At 35.6% G+C, this 17,907-nt stretch overlaps 1 protein-coding gene across 2 annotated transcripts in view; it reads right to left on the reverse strand.

Moving 5' to 3' along the window:
- The window catches only part of SLC17A1 (solute carrier family 17 member 1), a 73,939-nt gene that overhangs the window by 44,609 nt on the left and 11,423 nt on the right, over window positions 1–17,907 (reverse strand). For both annotated transcript variants that reach the window (XM_059940707.1, XM_059940706.1), the window contains exon 3: window positions 7,500–7,672. In XM_059940707.1, coding sequence (XP_059796690.1) covers window positions 7,500–7,672 — 173 coding nt within the window. The remainder of the gene's footprint in view (window positions 1–7,499; window positions 7,673–17,907) is intronic.

Consider the following 17,907-nt stretch of genomic DNA (forward strand, 5'->3'; position numbering starts at 1 on the left):
CACTAATTTACATTATACCATCAGTGCACTAGGGTTCCCTTCTCTCCACATCTTAGTCAACACTTGATATTTCTTGTCTTTTTGATAATATCCATGTTGACAGGTATGAGGTGATACCTTGTGGGTTTGATTTGCATTTCCCTGATGATGTTGGGCACCTTCTCATGTGCCTGTTGACAATTTGTACGTCTTTTCTGGAAAAATGTCTATTCAGATCCTCTGCCCATTTTTTAATTAGATTTTTTTTTTTTTTTTGCAATAGAGTTATATGAGTTCTTCATATATTTTGGATACCAATCTCTTATCAGATATGATTTGCAAATATTTTCTCTCATTCAGTAGGTTGCCTTTTCATTTTGTTGATGGTTTCCTTTGTTGTGCAGAAGCTTTTTAGTTTGATGTAGTCTCACTTGTTTATTTTTGCTTTTGTTGCCATTGATTTTGATGTAAAATCCAAAAAATCATAGCCAAGACTAATGTCAGTGAGATTTTCACCTATGTTTTCTTCTAGTTTTATGTTTTTAGGTCTTAATGTTCCAATGTTGGATTCATTTTGAGTTAATTTTTGTGTGCATTATAAGATAGTGGCTCAGTTTCCCCAACACTATATATTGAAGAGATTGTCTTTTCATAATTTTATATTCTTGCCTCCTTTGTCATAGATTAATTGCCCAAATACATATGGGTTTATTTCTGGGCTATCTACACTGCTTCGCTGATTGACGTGTCTGAGTTTATGCAAATACCATACTTTTTTTATTACTATAGTTTTGGAATGTAGTTTGAAATCAGGGAGCTTGATGCCTCTAGCTTTGTTTTTCTTTCTCATTATTGCTTTGGCTATTCTGGGCCTTTTGTAGTTCCATACAAATTGTAGTACTGTTTGTTCTATTTCTGTGAAAAAGGCAATCGGAATTTTGATGATTACATCTAATCTGTAGACATTTTAACAATATGAATTCTTTCAATCCATGAGCACAAAATATCTTTCCATTTACTTGTGTCTTCTTCAGTTTCTTTCATCAGCATCATACTGTTTTCAGTGCATAGGTGTTTAACCTTCTTGGTTAAATTTATTCCTGTATGTTTTAGTCTTTTTGATGCAATTAGAATTGTTTTCTTAATTTTGTTTCTGCTAGTTTGTTAATAGTGTATAGAAATGCAACAGATTTGTGTATATTGATTTTGTATCTTACAACTTTACTGAATTCATTTTTATTTCTAACGGTTTCCTTAGTGGAGTCTTTAGGATTTTCTATATATAATATCATGTCATCTGCAAATAGTGACAATTTTACTTCTTCCTTTTCAATTTGGATGCCTTTTTTTTTCCTTGCCTAATTGCTCTGGTGAGGACTTCCAATACTATGTTGAATAAAAGTGGTGGGAGTGGGAATCATTGTTTTATTCCTGATATTAGAGGAAAAGCTTTCAGATTTTCACCATTGAGTATGATGTTATCTGTGGTCTTGTTATACATGGCCTTTATTATGTTGAGGTACATTCCCTCTATACTCACTTGTTTAGAATTTTCCTTGAGTTTCCTTGAACCAAGAATTTCCTCTTGGTTGTGGGCTTTTTCTTGTTCGCCTGATGTGTAGGAGTTACTCAGCTTTCAATTTTTTTTCCAGAGGAAGTTGTTCCATATGTAGCTGTATATTTGGTGTGTCTGTATGAAGAGGTGAGTCCAGGACCGTTCTACCTCTCCATCTTCAACATCTCTAATACCTGTTTCTTGAATATTGCTAAAAAACATGTAAACTCTTCTGTAGAGTGCCGTGTAATACTACATTTACGGCAATCATTAATTTCCTCTTGCCCCTTCTCACCCTCTAATTTCTCTATTCAGTTAACCTCATTCACAAAACAACATTTTTCCCACACACACATGATCCCAGAGAGAAAAGCAGCAATTGAGAGAATATCAAATCATGAAGAGCAGTTCTCAGGCTGAACTATGGAAATAATTGAATGGGATAGTGAAGGAAAAAGACCATTTCTCTTCTTTTGCTTGGCTCTGATGTGGCATGTTTTGTTGTCTGTCTTGGGAGTGGTTTCCTCTGTCAATTCTTAGGCTAGGTGGTCTTGCATAAATTTGTTGCATTATTAAAGTTGATATAAGAAATTCTGAACATTGAACTTATACTTTGGACTATGAGGAGGCTGTGCTATTTTTGGACCCACTGAACAGGGAGAAGCCTTAATTTTAGTAGGCAAGGACAAGATAAAGCCCCTTTGGTAATGTGTATGATAGTCTGCTTCTCTAAACTTTCTCTGCACTTGCATAATCAGTTTTTATATTAAGAAATGAAGAGTTTTGTTAAATAAAGAATGAATGTTCTTAATGAAAATTTTGGCTGACTATGAAATAATGAAATAGGTAGGAGTCTCTGTGTTTGTTCTCTCATCACTGTTATCTTTCACCCTTCATCCCTTTTCTTTTCCCTCCCTTTCTCAAATCTTTGTCATCCTGTAGCTGTGGCCTCTGTATAGTGATGTCTCTTTCTGATGGAAAGGACTTTCATGAGAGATCTGGTAGGAGTACAACTCTGAGAATATTGAATAGTAAGAGGCATCCATAGAGTAGCCAAGGGAGCATGGAAGCTCCAGATCTTCTCCATTTGGTGGGAAGCTACTCAGAGGATGGAACAAGATGTTCTGCCATTTTTTTCTAAATCACAGGAATTTCGCCAAGGAAATCAATATTCACCCTTACCCATATCAGGTGGTCCAGCACACATTCGTTCAACTCTCCCTGTGCAGATTATTCAGAATATTGGGTTGTTTTTCTAATGGCACAAAGCCATCACTCTTCACAGCAGGATGTAAAAAAAAGAAAAAAAGCCCACCATAGTTGAATTAAAACTCCTGAACTCATAAACTCCCCACACCAGAAGGATAAAACCTAAGTTGCATTAACTAGTTGTCATTAAACAAAGTGCTACATATATAAATGTTTAAATTATCCTATATAAATCTTAGGAATAAATATATATACATCTGTATGAGTCATATAAATGAATAACAAGTAGATAATATCTACTTGTAAAATGGACTAAGGGTATCAATAGATAATTTATGAGAGAAAAATGGAAATGATCAATAAGTATAGGTCACAGAAATATAAAAATGTGCACATTCATTAATAATAAAAAATTTCAAGTTATGGCACAATTTCTATCAGAATGGTAAATTTTAAATAGAATAATTATACATACTCCTTGGCTGTTGTGGCAGAGGGAAGACTGATAGAGAATACTCCTCATTTATGTGTCACACTTTTTCTCATCTTCCTTCCTTTTCCTTTCTATACTCAGTGTCCCTTACTGTGGTCTCTGTGGTTCCTATTCTCTCTTGTTTTCCTTGTTATTTTGTCTTCTTTCCTAAAATGTTCTGTCTCATTTTATCATAATCCTTTTCTGAGTTCTGTTAATTTCCTTTTTTTTCCCCCCATTCATCTGCTGTCTGAGCATAGACTGCTACCACCTGGCTATCTCTGCTTTGAGCTCCTGGATATGCTGCACTGTAGTGTTCCTTCCATAGCTAGAGTTGCTTTCCTAGTTTTTAGGTTCATTTGTAATTTCAGGTTACAATTTAGATCTGCTTTGGGAAAATGATATCCTGGTGAGTTTTCATACTTGAGAATAATTATGTGCTCTGTTTCTTCATCTAGTACCTTTGTAGAGCAACAAACTGAAATCCTTTTCTATGACTCATATTTGAAGAAGATCAACTGTCCTGGATTATAGCAGCAGGTTCCATGGGGGGTGGGGTGGGGGTGAATGTGCCAAAGAAATGTTCCAAGCTCCACAGCTTGAGCTGCCTCTTCTTTTTCTACAGTGAAGGAAATAAAATACAGCCTTTGTGAGTAGCCATCTCTCTTGCCTCTTCTTTTGCTACAGTGAAGGAAATAAAACACAGGCTTTGTGAATAGTCATCTCTCTAGAAAATGGGGTTCTCGACTTTTAAACCAAGGCAATGGAATACTACAAATATTTAAGAATTAAAGAAAAAAATTTTGAATAGATTTGGCAGATTTTTTGAGGTACAATTGACACAGTAAACTGTATATTTAATCTTTGTCATAAAGTGTACAACTTGCTAAAGTTTTAAATGTGTATACTCATGAAACCATCATCAGAACCAAGATGATGAACATATTATTCACCTCCAAAAGTTTTCTTACTCCTTGTAATTCCTCCCTTCTGCTCCTCCGCTGCCAATGATCTGCTTTGTCATCATTTCCTAGAAGTTTTATATATATAAATGGAGTCATACAGTATGTACTGTTTCTTTTTGTCTAGCTTAGTTGACTCAGCATAATTAGAGTGGCATCCATGTTGTCCTGTGTATCAATAGTTCATCCCTTTTTAGTACTAAGCAGTACTCCATTTTATGGACGGGCCATAGTTTGTACATTCATTCACCTATTGATGAACATGTTGGTTGTTTCCAGTTTTTGGCTATTACAAATAAAGCTACAATGAGAATCTATATATACATCTCTGTATGGACACATGCTTTCATTTCTCTTTAGTAGCAGTGGAATGGCTGGATCATACGGTAGCTGTATGCTTAACTAAAGTGGTTGTACCATTGTGAATTATCACCAGCAGTGTAGAAGACTTCCAGTTCCTCCACATTCTTACCAACACTTATGTCCAATCTTTATAATTTTGGCCATTTGAATTGGTGTGTAGTCATATACCTTTGTGGATTTAATTTGTTTATGTCTAATGACTAATGAGGTGGAGCATATTTTCATGTATTTGCCATCCATGTATCATCTTTGATGAAGTACCTATTCACATCTTTTCCCCATTTTTGTGCTGCATTGTTGGTTTCATTTATTACTGAGTTTTGATAAACTTCCTTTACTAGATATGATTTTCAAAAATTTACCACTGTCTCTGGTTTGTCTTTTCAGTCTTTTAACAGTGTCTTTTGAATTTTGGTGAAGTCCAATTTTTTTGTTTGTTCTTTTGTGGATCATGAAAAAAATCAGTAGTTCATATGTGTGTGAGTCTATTTCTGGACACTCTGTTCTATTTCAATGATTACTTTTCTGTCTTTATGCTAATAACACACTGTCTTGATTACTGTAGCTTTATAACAAAGTCTTAAAATCAGGTAGGTAGCGTTATTCCTATAACTATTGATTTTTTACCAAACTTAAAAGACAATTCAGTGGAGAAAGAAGTCTTTTCAACAAATGATGCTAGAACAGTTGTATATACATATGTAAAAAAGGATCTTCAACACAACATATACAAAAATTGAAAATATGAATCATATTTAAATGTAAAACCTGAAATTATAAAACTTCTAGAAGAAAACATAACATATATTTTTACTTTGGGCTATGCAAAGATTTATTAGATATAAAGCCAGAAGAAGTTTTGGTAAAACCAATAGAAGTTCTTTATGCAGAAGGAAAATTATATAGTTCAGAAACTTGGATCTACATTTAAAAAAGAAGAGCATGAAGAAAGAATAAATGAAGGTGTAAATTATTTTATTTTGAATTGATGCAAAAGATATCTACTTGTTTGAAGCAATAATGTAATTCTGTATTGGGTATTTATATCATATGGATAAGGGAAATGAATAGCGGCAGTGTCACAAAAGATGGGAGAGAGGAATTAAGAATACTCTGTTATAAAGTGCCTGCACTACACATGAAGCAGTAAAGTGTTATTTGACGGTGGATTTCTATTATTAAAAAATGTATATTGTAAACCCTAGGGAAACTACTAAAACAGGTTTTTTAAAGTATAAATGATACATCAAGAGAAGAAATAAAATTTAATCATATAAAATGCTCAATTATACCAAGATAAGGCAAAAAAAGGAGTGGAAAAAAGAAAGGTAACAAAGAACAGATGTAACAAATAGAAAACAGTTACCAATTTTATATTTGCCTTTTCTCCTTTTAGTTCTAGCAGTTTTAGCCTTCTGTATTTTGCTGCTTTGTTAGAGACATACATGTTTAGGATTGTTGTTAGAGACATACATGGTTAGGATTATTATGTCTTCTTGGAGAATTGACCCCATTATCATTAGACAGTGTCCCCTTTAACTCTAATAATCTTCCTTGCTATAAATTCTGCTATGTCTGAAATTAATATAGCTCCCTCAGTTTTTCTTTGCCTGAAAATGTCTTTATTCTCTGTGACTTTTGAGGTAATTTCACCGGATATAGAATTCTAGTTTGGCAGGTGTCTTTTTTTTTTTCTTTCAATACTTTAAAGAATTCATTTCTCTCTTCATGCTTGAGTGGTGTCTGATAAGAAGTCTTCCGTAATTCTTATCCTTGTTCCTCTGTAGGTGATTCTTTCCTCTAGCTTCATTCAAGATTTCTCTTTGTCTTAGTTTTCTGCAATTTAAATATGTATGTCTGGGTGGTTGTTCTTGTTGTTGTTGATTATTTTTCTTTTTAGTATTTATCCTGTTTGGTGTTCTCTGAGCTTCTTGGATTTGTGGCTTGGTGTCTGCCATTAATTTCAAAAAGTTCTCAGCCATTAATTTTTCAAATATTTCTTCTTCCCATTTTTTCCTACTCTTCCTGGTGTTCTAGTCATGCATATGTTACAACTTTTGGTATTGTCCACAGTTCTGCAATGTTCTGTTTGTTTGTTTATTTGTTTATTTGTTAAATACTCTTTCATTTCAGCTTGGGAAGTTCCTATTGACCTATATTCAAGTTCATTGATCCTTTCCCCAGCTGTGTTGAGATTACTTATAAGCCCATCAAGGCATTTTTTTGTACCTGTTAGAGTTGCCATGATTTCTACTATTTCTTTTTTATGCTTTCTAATAATATCCATCTCTCTACTAACATTAGCTATCTAGTATTGTATGTTGTCATTTTTTTCCCCATTAGAGCCCTTGACATATTAATTATACTTATTTTAAATTCCCTGTCTAGGAATTCCTACATATGTGTCAAATCTGAGCCTGGTTCTGATGCTTATGTTAAAAAAAATCAGGGTGCAGTACACTTCATATAGTGTTATTTTTAATGTAAATAGGGGTGATAATAAGAAAATATTTTCTTATTTGCCTGTGTATTCATAAAGGGACATAGGAAGAGTATAGTGGAAAATATTTTTCCCACCTATTTTCATTTTTTTCTGTACTATATCTTCTGACAGGTATCAACTCATTACCTTCCATAGATGAAATTAATGAAACATGTAAATGTACTGTATGTTAAAAATGTAAATAAGAAAGAAAAAGTGTCTTGACTTCTACTTCTCATTTAAGATGCTTTCCTTTTTTCTCCTGTGCAAACTTCTCTTGCCCTTTACAAATACTGAGACATATTTTAGTTGTGGGACATGTTTATTTAGGTTATTACTGGCAAGGCAGATCAAGACTTGAGCTTCTTTCTCTAATAATTACTGTCATATCAATTATAATAACATTCAACCTCTCCACAAATTAGTTAGCAAGATAGGATTTTAAACTTATGACTGTCTATAATATTTTTGATATACCTTTATGTTTTCCTGTGGCTCCTTTGTGGAGGTGTTGGACAAACCATGTGGCTCTGTGCTGTTCACCATGGTTATCATTGTGAGGCTCATACACACACGCTGTGACATTATTATAACATTACAGAGGAGGAGTAAGAGAGCAATTCCATAACGGATGGAACAAAAATTTGGAACTGGAATGTAGAACAGAAAGTATCCATCATTAACACATCTGAGGTAATAACATATCTTAACTTTAGGAAGTGCCACTTAGAAATTTGGACCCCTATATATTAATTTAAAATTTTATTGTACTAACTGGCTTTTGAGAAGTTATGACACAATAAGAAGATGTGGGACTGATCTTATAATTTCATACCCACTAAAATATAATCCTTAATAGAATGTCCCAGAAAATTGAGCCAGTCTTTGAAGTGCTTTGGCTCATGTCTATTTTAAAGGGACCATTTACAAATACCCTGAGTTACTCTTGGAATTAAGTCCCCTGAACAACAAAAAAGACCTTCCCTCAAGTAAACTGCTGCATTCTCAAAACTTATGTGGCTAGTCTGGTTGAGAAACTCATATGTGCACATTGCAGAGAAAAACAGCACTTAAAAAAATGTAATGTATTTGAAGTAGTTTCAAGCTAGAATAATCAGTGTAGTGTTGGTGTAAGGCCAAACAAATTCATCAATAGGAGAAAGTAGGGAGTCCAGAAAGAGAGGAGTATAAATAATCATATGCTTTTGAATAAATACACTAATGCAAATCAATGGAGGCAAGTAGTCTTTTCAACAAACGGCACTTTCTTAATAGAAATAAAAATATGTGTCTACAAAAGGCTTGTACTGAAATGTTTATAGCAGCTTTATTCAAAGTAGCTGGATATTTGGAATGGATGAACATACCATAGTGTATTAATACAATGGATATTACTCAGAAATACAAAGTAAGGAAACACTGATACACTCAACAATCTGGATGAATCTCAACAAAAATATGCTCAGCTGAAGAAGCTAGACACCAAAGAGTGCATACTATTTTTATGCCTACTATTTCTATGAATTTCAAAAATGGGCAATATTAATTTATGTGGCTAGATATTACAAAAACAATTCCCTCTTGGTGAGGAGGGCAAAAGGACATGAAGGGACTTTAATGTAGTGTTCTATGAGTCTTGTTTGTAAGTTTATACATTTTTCAAAACACATCTAAGATTATCCAACAGCAACAACAACCACAACCACAACTGGCACTGGGAGAGGAACCAAGATGGCAGAGTAGAAGGATGTGCTCTCACTCCCTCTTGTGAGAACACCAGAATCACAACTAGTTGTTAGACAGTCATCAATAGGAAGACACTGGAACTCACCAAAAAAATACCCCACATCCAAAGACAAAGGAGAAGCCACAATGAGATGGTAGGAGGGGCACAATCACAGTAAAATCAAATCCCATAACTGCCGGATGGGTGACTCACACACTGCAGAACACTTATACCACAGAAGTCCACCCACTGGAGTGAAGGTTCTGAGCCCCACGTCAGGCTTCCCAACCTGGGGGTCTGGCAACAGGAGGAGAAATTCCTAGAGAATCAGACTTTGAAGGCTAGCGGGATTTGATTGAAGGACTTTGACAGGACTAGGGAAACAGAGACTCCACTCTTGGAGGGCACACACAAAGTAGTGTGAGCCTCGGGCCCCAGGGGAAGTAGCAGTGACCCCAGGGGAGAATGAACCAGAGCTACCTGCTAGTGTTGGAGGGTCTCCTGCAGAGGCAGGGGGTGGCTGTGGCTCACCGTGGGGAAAAGGACACTGGCAGCAGAAGTTCTGGGAAGTACTCCTTGGTGCGAGCCCTCCCAGAGTCTGTCATTAGCGCCACCAAAGAGCCCAGGTAGGCTCCAGTGTTGGGTTGCCTCAGGCCAAACAACCAACAGGGAGGGAACCCAGCCCCAGCCATCAGCAGTCAAGTAGATTAAAGTTTTACTGAGCTCTGCCACCAGAGCAACAGCCAGTTCTACCCACCACCACTGCCTTCCTTCAGGAAACTTACACAAGCCTCTTAGATAGTCTCATCCACCAGAGGGCAGACAGCAGAAGCAAGAAGAACTACAATCCTGCAGCCTGTGGAACAAAAACCACACTCACAGAAAGACAGACTGGATGAAAAGGCAGAGGGCTATGTACCAGATGAAGGAACAAGATAAAACCCCAGAAAAACAACTAAATGAAGGGAGATAGACAACCTTCCAGAAAAAGAATTCAGAATAATGATAGTGAAGATGATCCAGGACCTCAGAAAAAGAATGGAGGCAAAGATTGAGAAGATGCAAGAAATGTTTAACAAAGACCTAGAAGAATTAAAGAACAAACAAACAGAGATGAACAATACAATAATTGAGATGAAAAATACACTAGAAGGAATCAATAGCAGAATAACTGAGGTAGAAGAATGGATAAGTGACCTGGAAGACAGAATGGTGGAATTCACTGCTGCAGAACAGAATAAAGAAAAAAGAATGAAAAGAAATGAAGACAGCCTAAGAGACCTCTGGGACAACATTAAACGCAACAACATTCGCATTATAGGGGTCCCAGAAGGAGAAGAGAGAGAGAAAGGACCCGAGAAAATATTTGAAGAGATTATAGTGGAAAACTTCCCTAACATGGGAAAGGAAATAGCCACCCAAGTCCAGGAAGCGCAGAGGGTCCCATACAGGATAAACCCAAGGAGAAACACGCTGAGACACATAGTAATCAAATTGGCAAAAATTAAAGACAAAGAAGAATTATTGAAAGCAGCCAGGGAAAAATGACAAATAACATACAAGGGAACTCCCATAAGGTTAACAGCTGATTTCTCAGCAGAAACATTACAAGCCAGAAGGGAGTGGCATGATATACTTAAAGTAATGAAAAGAAGAACCTACAACCAAGATTACTCTACCCGGCAAGGATCTCATTCAGATTCGATGGAGAAATCAAAAGCTTTACAGACAAGCAAAAGCTAAGAGAATTCAGCACCACCAAACCAGCTCTACAACAAATGCTAAAGGAACTTCTCTAAGTGGGAAACAGAAGAGAAGAAAAGGACTTACGAAAACAAACCTAAAACAATTAAGAAAATGGTCATAGGACATACATATCAATAATTATCTTAAAGGTGAATGGACTAAATGCTCCAAACAAAAGACACAGGCTTGCTGAATGGATACAAAAACAAGACCCATATATAAATGTCTGCAAGAGACCCACTTCAGACCTAAGGGACACATACAGAGTGAAAGTGAGGGGATGGAAAAAGATATCCCATGCAAGTGGAAATCAAAAGAAAGCTGGAGCAGCAATACTCATATCAGATAAAATAGACTTTAAAATAAAGAATGTTACAAGAGACAAGGAAGAAAACTACATAATGATCAAGGGATCAATCCAAGAAGAAGATATAACAATTATAAATATGTATGCACCCAACATAGGAGCACCTCAATACATAAGGCAACTGCTAACAGCTCTAAAAGAGGAAATCGACAGTAACACAATAATAGTGGGGAAATTTAACACCTCACTTACACCAATGGACAGATCATCCAAAATGAAAACAAATAAGGAAACAGAAGCTTTAAATGACACAATAGACCAGATAGAATTAATTGATAGATATAGGACATTCCATCCAAAAACAGCAGATTACACTTTCTTCTCAAGTGCGCATGGAACATTCTCCAGGATAGATCACATCTTGGGTCACAAATCAAGCCTCAGTAAATTTAAGAAAATTGAAACCATATCAAGCATCTTTTCTGACCACAACGCTATGAGATTAGAGATGAAATACAGGGAAAAAAACGTAAAAAACACAACCACATGGAGGCTAAACAATACGTTACTAAATAACCAAGAGATCACTGAAGAAATCAAAGAGGAAATCAAAAAGTACCTAGAGACAAATGACAATGAAAACACGATGATCCAAAACCTATGGGATGCAGCAAAAGCCGTTCTAAGAAGGAAGTTTACAGCTATACAAGCCTACCTCAAGAAACAAAAAAAATCTCAAATAAACAATCTAACCTTACACCTGAAGGAACTAGAGAAAGAAGAACAAACAAAACCCAAAGTTAGCAGAAGGAAAGAAATCATAAAGATCAGAGCAGAAATAAATGAAATAGAAACAAAGAAAACAATAGCAAAGATCAATAAAATTAAAAGCTGGTTCTTTGAGAAGATAAACAAAATTGATAAACCATTAGCCAGACTCATCAAGAAAAAGAGGGAGAGGACTCAAATCAATAAAATTAGAAATGAAAAAGGAGAAGTTACAACAGACACCACAGAAATACAAAGCATCCTAAGAGACTACTACAAGCAACTCTATGCCAACAAAATGGACAACCTGGAAGAAATGGACAAATTGTTAGAAGGTATAACCTTCCAAGACTGAACCAGGAAGAAATAGAAAATATGAACAGACCAATTGCAAGTAATGAAATTGAAACTGTGATTAAAAATCTTCCAACAAACAAAAGTCCAGGACCAGATGGCTTCACAGGTGAATTCTATGAAACATTTAGAGAAGAGCTAACACCCATCCTTCTCAAACTCTTCCAAAATATAGCAGAGGGAGGAACACTCGCAAACTCATTCTACAAGGCCACCAACACTCTGATACCAAAGCCAATAGAGATGTCACAAAGAAAGAAAACTACAGACCAATACCACTGATGAACATAGATGTGAAAATCCTCAACAGAATACTAGCAAACAGAATCCAACAACACATTAAAAGGATCATACACCATGATCAACTGGGATTTATCCCAGGGATGCAAGGATTCTTCAATATACGCAAATCAATCAATGTGGTAAACCTTATTAACAAATTGAGGAACAAAAACCATATGATCCTCTCAATAGATGCAGAAAAAGCTTTTGACAAAATTCAACACCGATTTCTGATAAAAACTCTCCAGAAAGTGGGCATAGAGGGAACCTACCTCAACATAATAAAGGCCATATACGACAAACCCAGAGCAAACATCATTCTCAATGGTGAAAAACTGAAAGCATTTCCTCTAAGATCAGGAACAAGACAAGGATGTCCACTCTCACCACTATTATTCAACATAGTTTTGGAAGTCCTAGTCATCGCAATCAGAGAAGAAAAAGAAATAAAAGGAATACAAATTGGAAAAGAAGAAGTAAAACTGTCACTGTTTGCAGATGACATGATACTATACATACAGAATCCTAAAAATGCCACCAGAAAACTACTAGAGCTAATCAATGATTTTGGTAAAGTTGCAGGATACAAAATTAATGCACAGAAATCTCTTGCGTTCCTATACACTAATGATGAAAAATCTGAAAGAGAAATTAAGGAAACACTCCCATTTACCATTGCAACAAAAAGAGTAAAATACCTAGGAATAAACCTAATTAGGGAGACAAAAGACCTGTATGCAGAAAACTATAAGACACTGATGAAAGAAATTAAACATGATACCAACAGATGGAGAGATATACCATGTTCTTGGATTGGAAGAATCAATACTGTGAAAATGACTATACTACCCAAAGCAATCTACAGATTCAATGCAATCCCTATCAAATTACCAATGGCATTTTTTACAGAACTAGAACAAAAAATCTTAAAATTTTTATGGCGACACAAAAGACCCCAAATAGCCAAAGCAGTCTTGAGGAAAAAAACAGAGCTGGAGGAATCAGACTCCTTGACTTCAGACTATACTACAAAGCTACAGTAATCAAGACAATAGGGTACTGGCACAAAAACAGAAACATAGATCAGTGGAACAAGATAGAAAGCCCAGAGGTAAACCCACGCACCTATGGTCAACTAACCTATGACTAAGGAGACAAGGATATACAATGGAGAAATGACAGTCTCTTCAGTAAGTGTTGCTGGGAAAACTGGACAGCTACATATAAAAGAATGAAATTAGAACACTCCCTAACACCGTACACAAAAATAAACTCAAAATGGATTTGAGACCTAAATGTAAGACCGGACACTATAAAACTCTTAGAGGAAAACATAGGAAGAACACTCTTTGACATAAATCACAGCAAGATCTTTTTTGATCCACCTCCTAGAGTAATGGAAATAAAAACAAAAATAAACAAATGGGACCTAATGAAACTCAAAGCTTTTGCACAGCAAAGGAAACCATAAACAAGACGAAAAGACAACCCTCAGAATGGGAGAAAATATTTGCAAATGAATCAACGGACAAAGGATTAATCTCCAAAATATATAAACAGCTCATGCAGCTCAATATTAAAGATACAAACAACCCAGTTCAAAAATGGGCAGAAGACCTAAATAGACATTTCTCCAAAGAAGACATACAGATGGCCAAGAAGCACATGAAAAGCTGCTCAACATCACTAATTATTAAAGAAATGCAAATCAAAACTACAATGAGGTATCACCTCACACCAGTTAGAATGGGCATCATCAGAAAATCTACAAACAACAAATGCTAGAGAGGGTGTGGAGAAAAGGGAACCCTGTTGCACTGTTGGTGGGAATGTAAATTGATACAGCCACTATGGAGAACAGTATGGAGGTTCCTTAAAAAAGTAAAAATAGAATTACCATATGATCCAGCAATCCCACTACTGGGCATATACCCAGAGAAAGCCATAATTCTAAAAGACACATGCACCCAAATGTTCACTGCAGCACTATTTACAATAGCCAGACCATGGAAGCAACCTAAATGCCCATCGACAGATGAATGGATAAAGAAGATGTGGTACATATATACAATGGAATATTACTGAGCCATAAAAAAAACGAAATTGAGTCATTTGTTGAGACCTGGATGGATCTAGAGACTATCATACAGAATGAATTAAGTCAGAAAGAGAAAAACAAATATCGTATATTAACGCATGTATGTGGAACCTAGAAAAATGGTACAGATGAACCGGTTTGCATGGCAGAAGTTGAGACACAGATGTAGAGAACCAATGTATGGACACCAAGGGGGTAAAGCCACAGGGGGGTGAGAATGGTGGTGTGCTGAATTGGGCGATTGGGATTGACATGTATACACTGATGTGTATAAAATTGATGAATAATAAGAACCTGCTGTATAAAAAAATAAATAAAATAAAATTCAAAAATTAAAAAAACACATCTAAATATACACCTAAGATCCATATTTTATTTTATATAATTATACCTCAATAAATATTACAATATTCAATAATGGTGTTCTGAAAACTGGACAGTCACATGCAAAACAATGTAACTCGACGACTATCTTACACCATATACAAAAATTAACTCAAAATGGATTAAAGACAAACTTAAGACATGAAAACATAAAACTTCTAGAAGAAAATACAGGTGGTAAGTTCCTTGACATATGCCTTGGCGATGATATTTTGAATATGACACTAAAAGCACAAGCAATGAAAGCAAAATAAACAAAGAGCACTGTATCAAACTAAAAGACTTCTGCAGAGCAAAGAAAATTATCAACGAAATGAAAGGGAAACCTACTGAATGGGAGAAGATATTTGCAAATCGTATATCTGATAAGGGCTTTGCACACAAAATATAAAAAAACTCATACAATTAAACAGTGAAAAACAAAGAAAAAATCCGATTCAGAAATGGGCAGAAGAACTGAATAGACATTTTTCCAAAGAAAACATGCATATGGTCAAGAGGTACATGAAAAGATGTTCAACATCACTCATCATTACGGAAATGCAAATCAAAACCATAATGGGATAGCAACTTATACCTGTTAAAATAGCTATTATCAAAAACGCAAGAATAAGTGTTGGAAAGGAGGTGAAGAAAAGGAACTGTGTACTGTTGGTGGGTATATAAATTGTGGCAGCCACTCTGAAAAACAATATGGTGGTTCCTTAAAAAGATAAAAATAGAAGTAATGTACAAAGATAGCCTCATCCATCAGAGGGCAGACAGCAGAAGCAAGAAGAACAACAATCCTGCAGCCTGTGGAATGAAAACCACATTCACAGAAAGGTAGACAAGATGAAAAGGCAGAGGGCTATGTACCAGATGAAGGAACAAGATAAAACCCCAGAAAAACAACTAAGTGAAGTGGAGATAGGCACCCTTCCAGAAAAAGAATTCAGAATAATAATAGTGAAGATGATCCAGGACCTCATAAAATGAATGGAGGCAAAGATCAAGGAGATGCAAGAAATGTTTAACAAAGACCTAGAAGAATTAAAGAAGAAACACCTAGAAGAATAAAAGAACAAACAAACAGAGATGAACAATACAATAACTGAAATGAAAAATACACTAGAAGGAATCAATAGCAGAATAACTGAAGCAGAAAAACAGACCAGTGACCTGGAAGACACAATGGTGGAATTCACAGCTGTGGAACAGAATAAAGAAAAAAGAATGAAAAGAAGTGAAGACAGCCTAAGAGACCTCTGGGACAACATTAAATGCACCAATATTTGCATTATAGGGGTCCCAGAAGAAGAGAGAGAGAAAGGACCCAAGAAAATATTTGAAGAGATTATAGTTGAAAATTTCCCTAACATGGGAAAGGAAATAGCCACCCAAGTCCAGGGAGCACAGAGAGTCCCATACAGGATAAACCCAAGGAGAAACACACCGAGACACATAGTAATGAAATTGATAAAAATTAAAGACAAAGAAAAATTATTAAAACCAGCAAGGGAAAAGTGACAAATAACATACAAGGGAACTCCCATAAGGTTAACAGCTGATTTCTCAGCAGAAACTCTACAAGTCAGAAGGGAGTGGCACAATATATTTAAAGTGATGAAATCAAAAGCTTCACAGAGAGGCAAAAGCTAAGAGAATTCAGCACTACCAAACCAGCTCTACAACAAATGCTAAAGGAACTTCTCTAAGTGGGAAACACAAGAGAAGAAAAGGATCTACAAAAACAAACCCAAAACAATTAAGAAAATGGTAATAGGAACATACATATCAATAATTACATTAAATGTGAATGGATTAAATGCTCCACCCAAAAGACACAGGCGTGCTGAATGGATACGAAAACAAGACCCATATATATGCTGTCTACAAGAGACCCACTTCAGACCTAGGGACACATACAGACTGAAAGTGAGGGGATGGAAAAAGATATTCCATGCAAATGGAAATCAAAAGAACGCTGGAGTAGAAATTCTCATATCAGACAAAATAGACTTTAAAATAAAGAGTGTTACAAGAGACAAGGAAGGACACTACATAGTGATCAAGGGATCAATCCAAGCAGACGATATCACAATTATAAATATATATGCACCCAACATAGGAGGACCTCAATACATAAGGTAGATACTAACAGCTATAAAAGAGGAAATCGACAGTAACACAGTAATAGTGGGGGACTTTAACACCTCACTTACACCAATGGACAGATCATCCAAAATGAAAATAAATAAGGAAACAGAAGCTTTAAATGACACAACAGACCAGATAGATTTAATTGATATTGATAGGACATTCCATCCAAAAACAGCAGATTATACTTTCTTCTCAAGTGCACATGGAACATTCACCAGGATAGATCACATCTTGGGTCACAAATCAAGCCTCAGTAAATCTAAGAAAATTGAAATCACATCAAGCATCTCTTCTGACCACAACACTATGAGATTAGAAATTAATTACAGGGAAAAAAAACCGTAAAAAACACAACCACATGGAGGCTAAACAATACGTTACTAAATAACCAAGAGATCACTGAAGAAACCAAAGAGGAAATCAAAAAATACCTAGCGACAAATAACAAACACACAATGATCCAAAACTTATGGGATGCAGCAAAAGCAGTTCTAAGAAGGAAGTTTACAGCTATACAAGCCTACCTCAAGAAACAAGAAAAATCTCAAATAAACAATCTAACCTTACACCTGAAGGAACTAGAGAAAGAAGAACAAACAAAACCCAAAGTTAGTAGAAGGAAAGAAATCATAAAGATCTGAGCAGAAATAAATGAAATAGAAACAAAGAAAACAATAGCAAAGATCAATAAAATTAAAAGCTGGTTCTTTGAGAAGATAAACAAAATTGACAAACCTTTAGCCAGAGTCATCAAGATGGAGAGGACTGAAATCAGTAAAATTAGAAATGAAAAAGGAGAAGTTACAACAGACACCGCAGAAATACAAAGCATCCTAAGAGACTACTACAAGCAACTCTATGCCAGTAAAATGGACAACCTGGAAGAAATGAACAAATTGTTAGAAAGGTATAACCTTCCAAGACTGAACCAGGAAGAAATAGAAAATATGAACAGACCAATTGCAAGTAATGAAATTGAAACTGTGATTAAAAATCTTCCAACAAACAAAAGTCCAGGACCAGATGGCTTCACAGGTGAATTCTATGAAACATTTAGAGAAGAGCTAACACCCTTCCT

Source organism: Balaenoptera ricei, chromosome 11, assembly GCF_028023285.1.
Source record: "Balaenoptera ricei isolate mBalRic1 chromosome 11, mBalRic1.hap2, whole genome shotgun sequence".
Classification (NCBI taxonomy): Eukaryota; Metazoa; Chordata; class Mammalia; order Artiodactyla; family Balaenopteridae; genus Balaenoptera; species Balaenoptera ricei.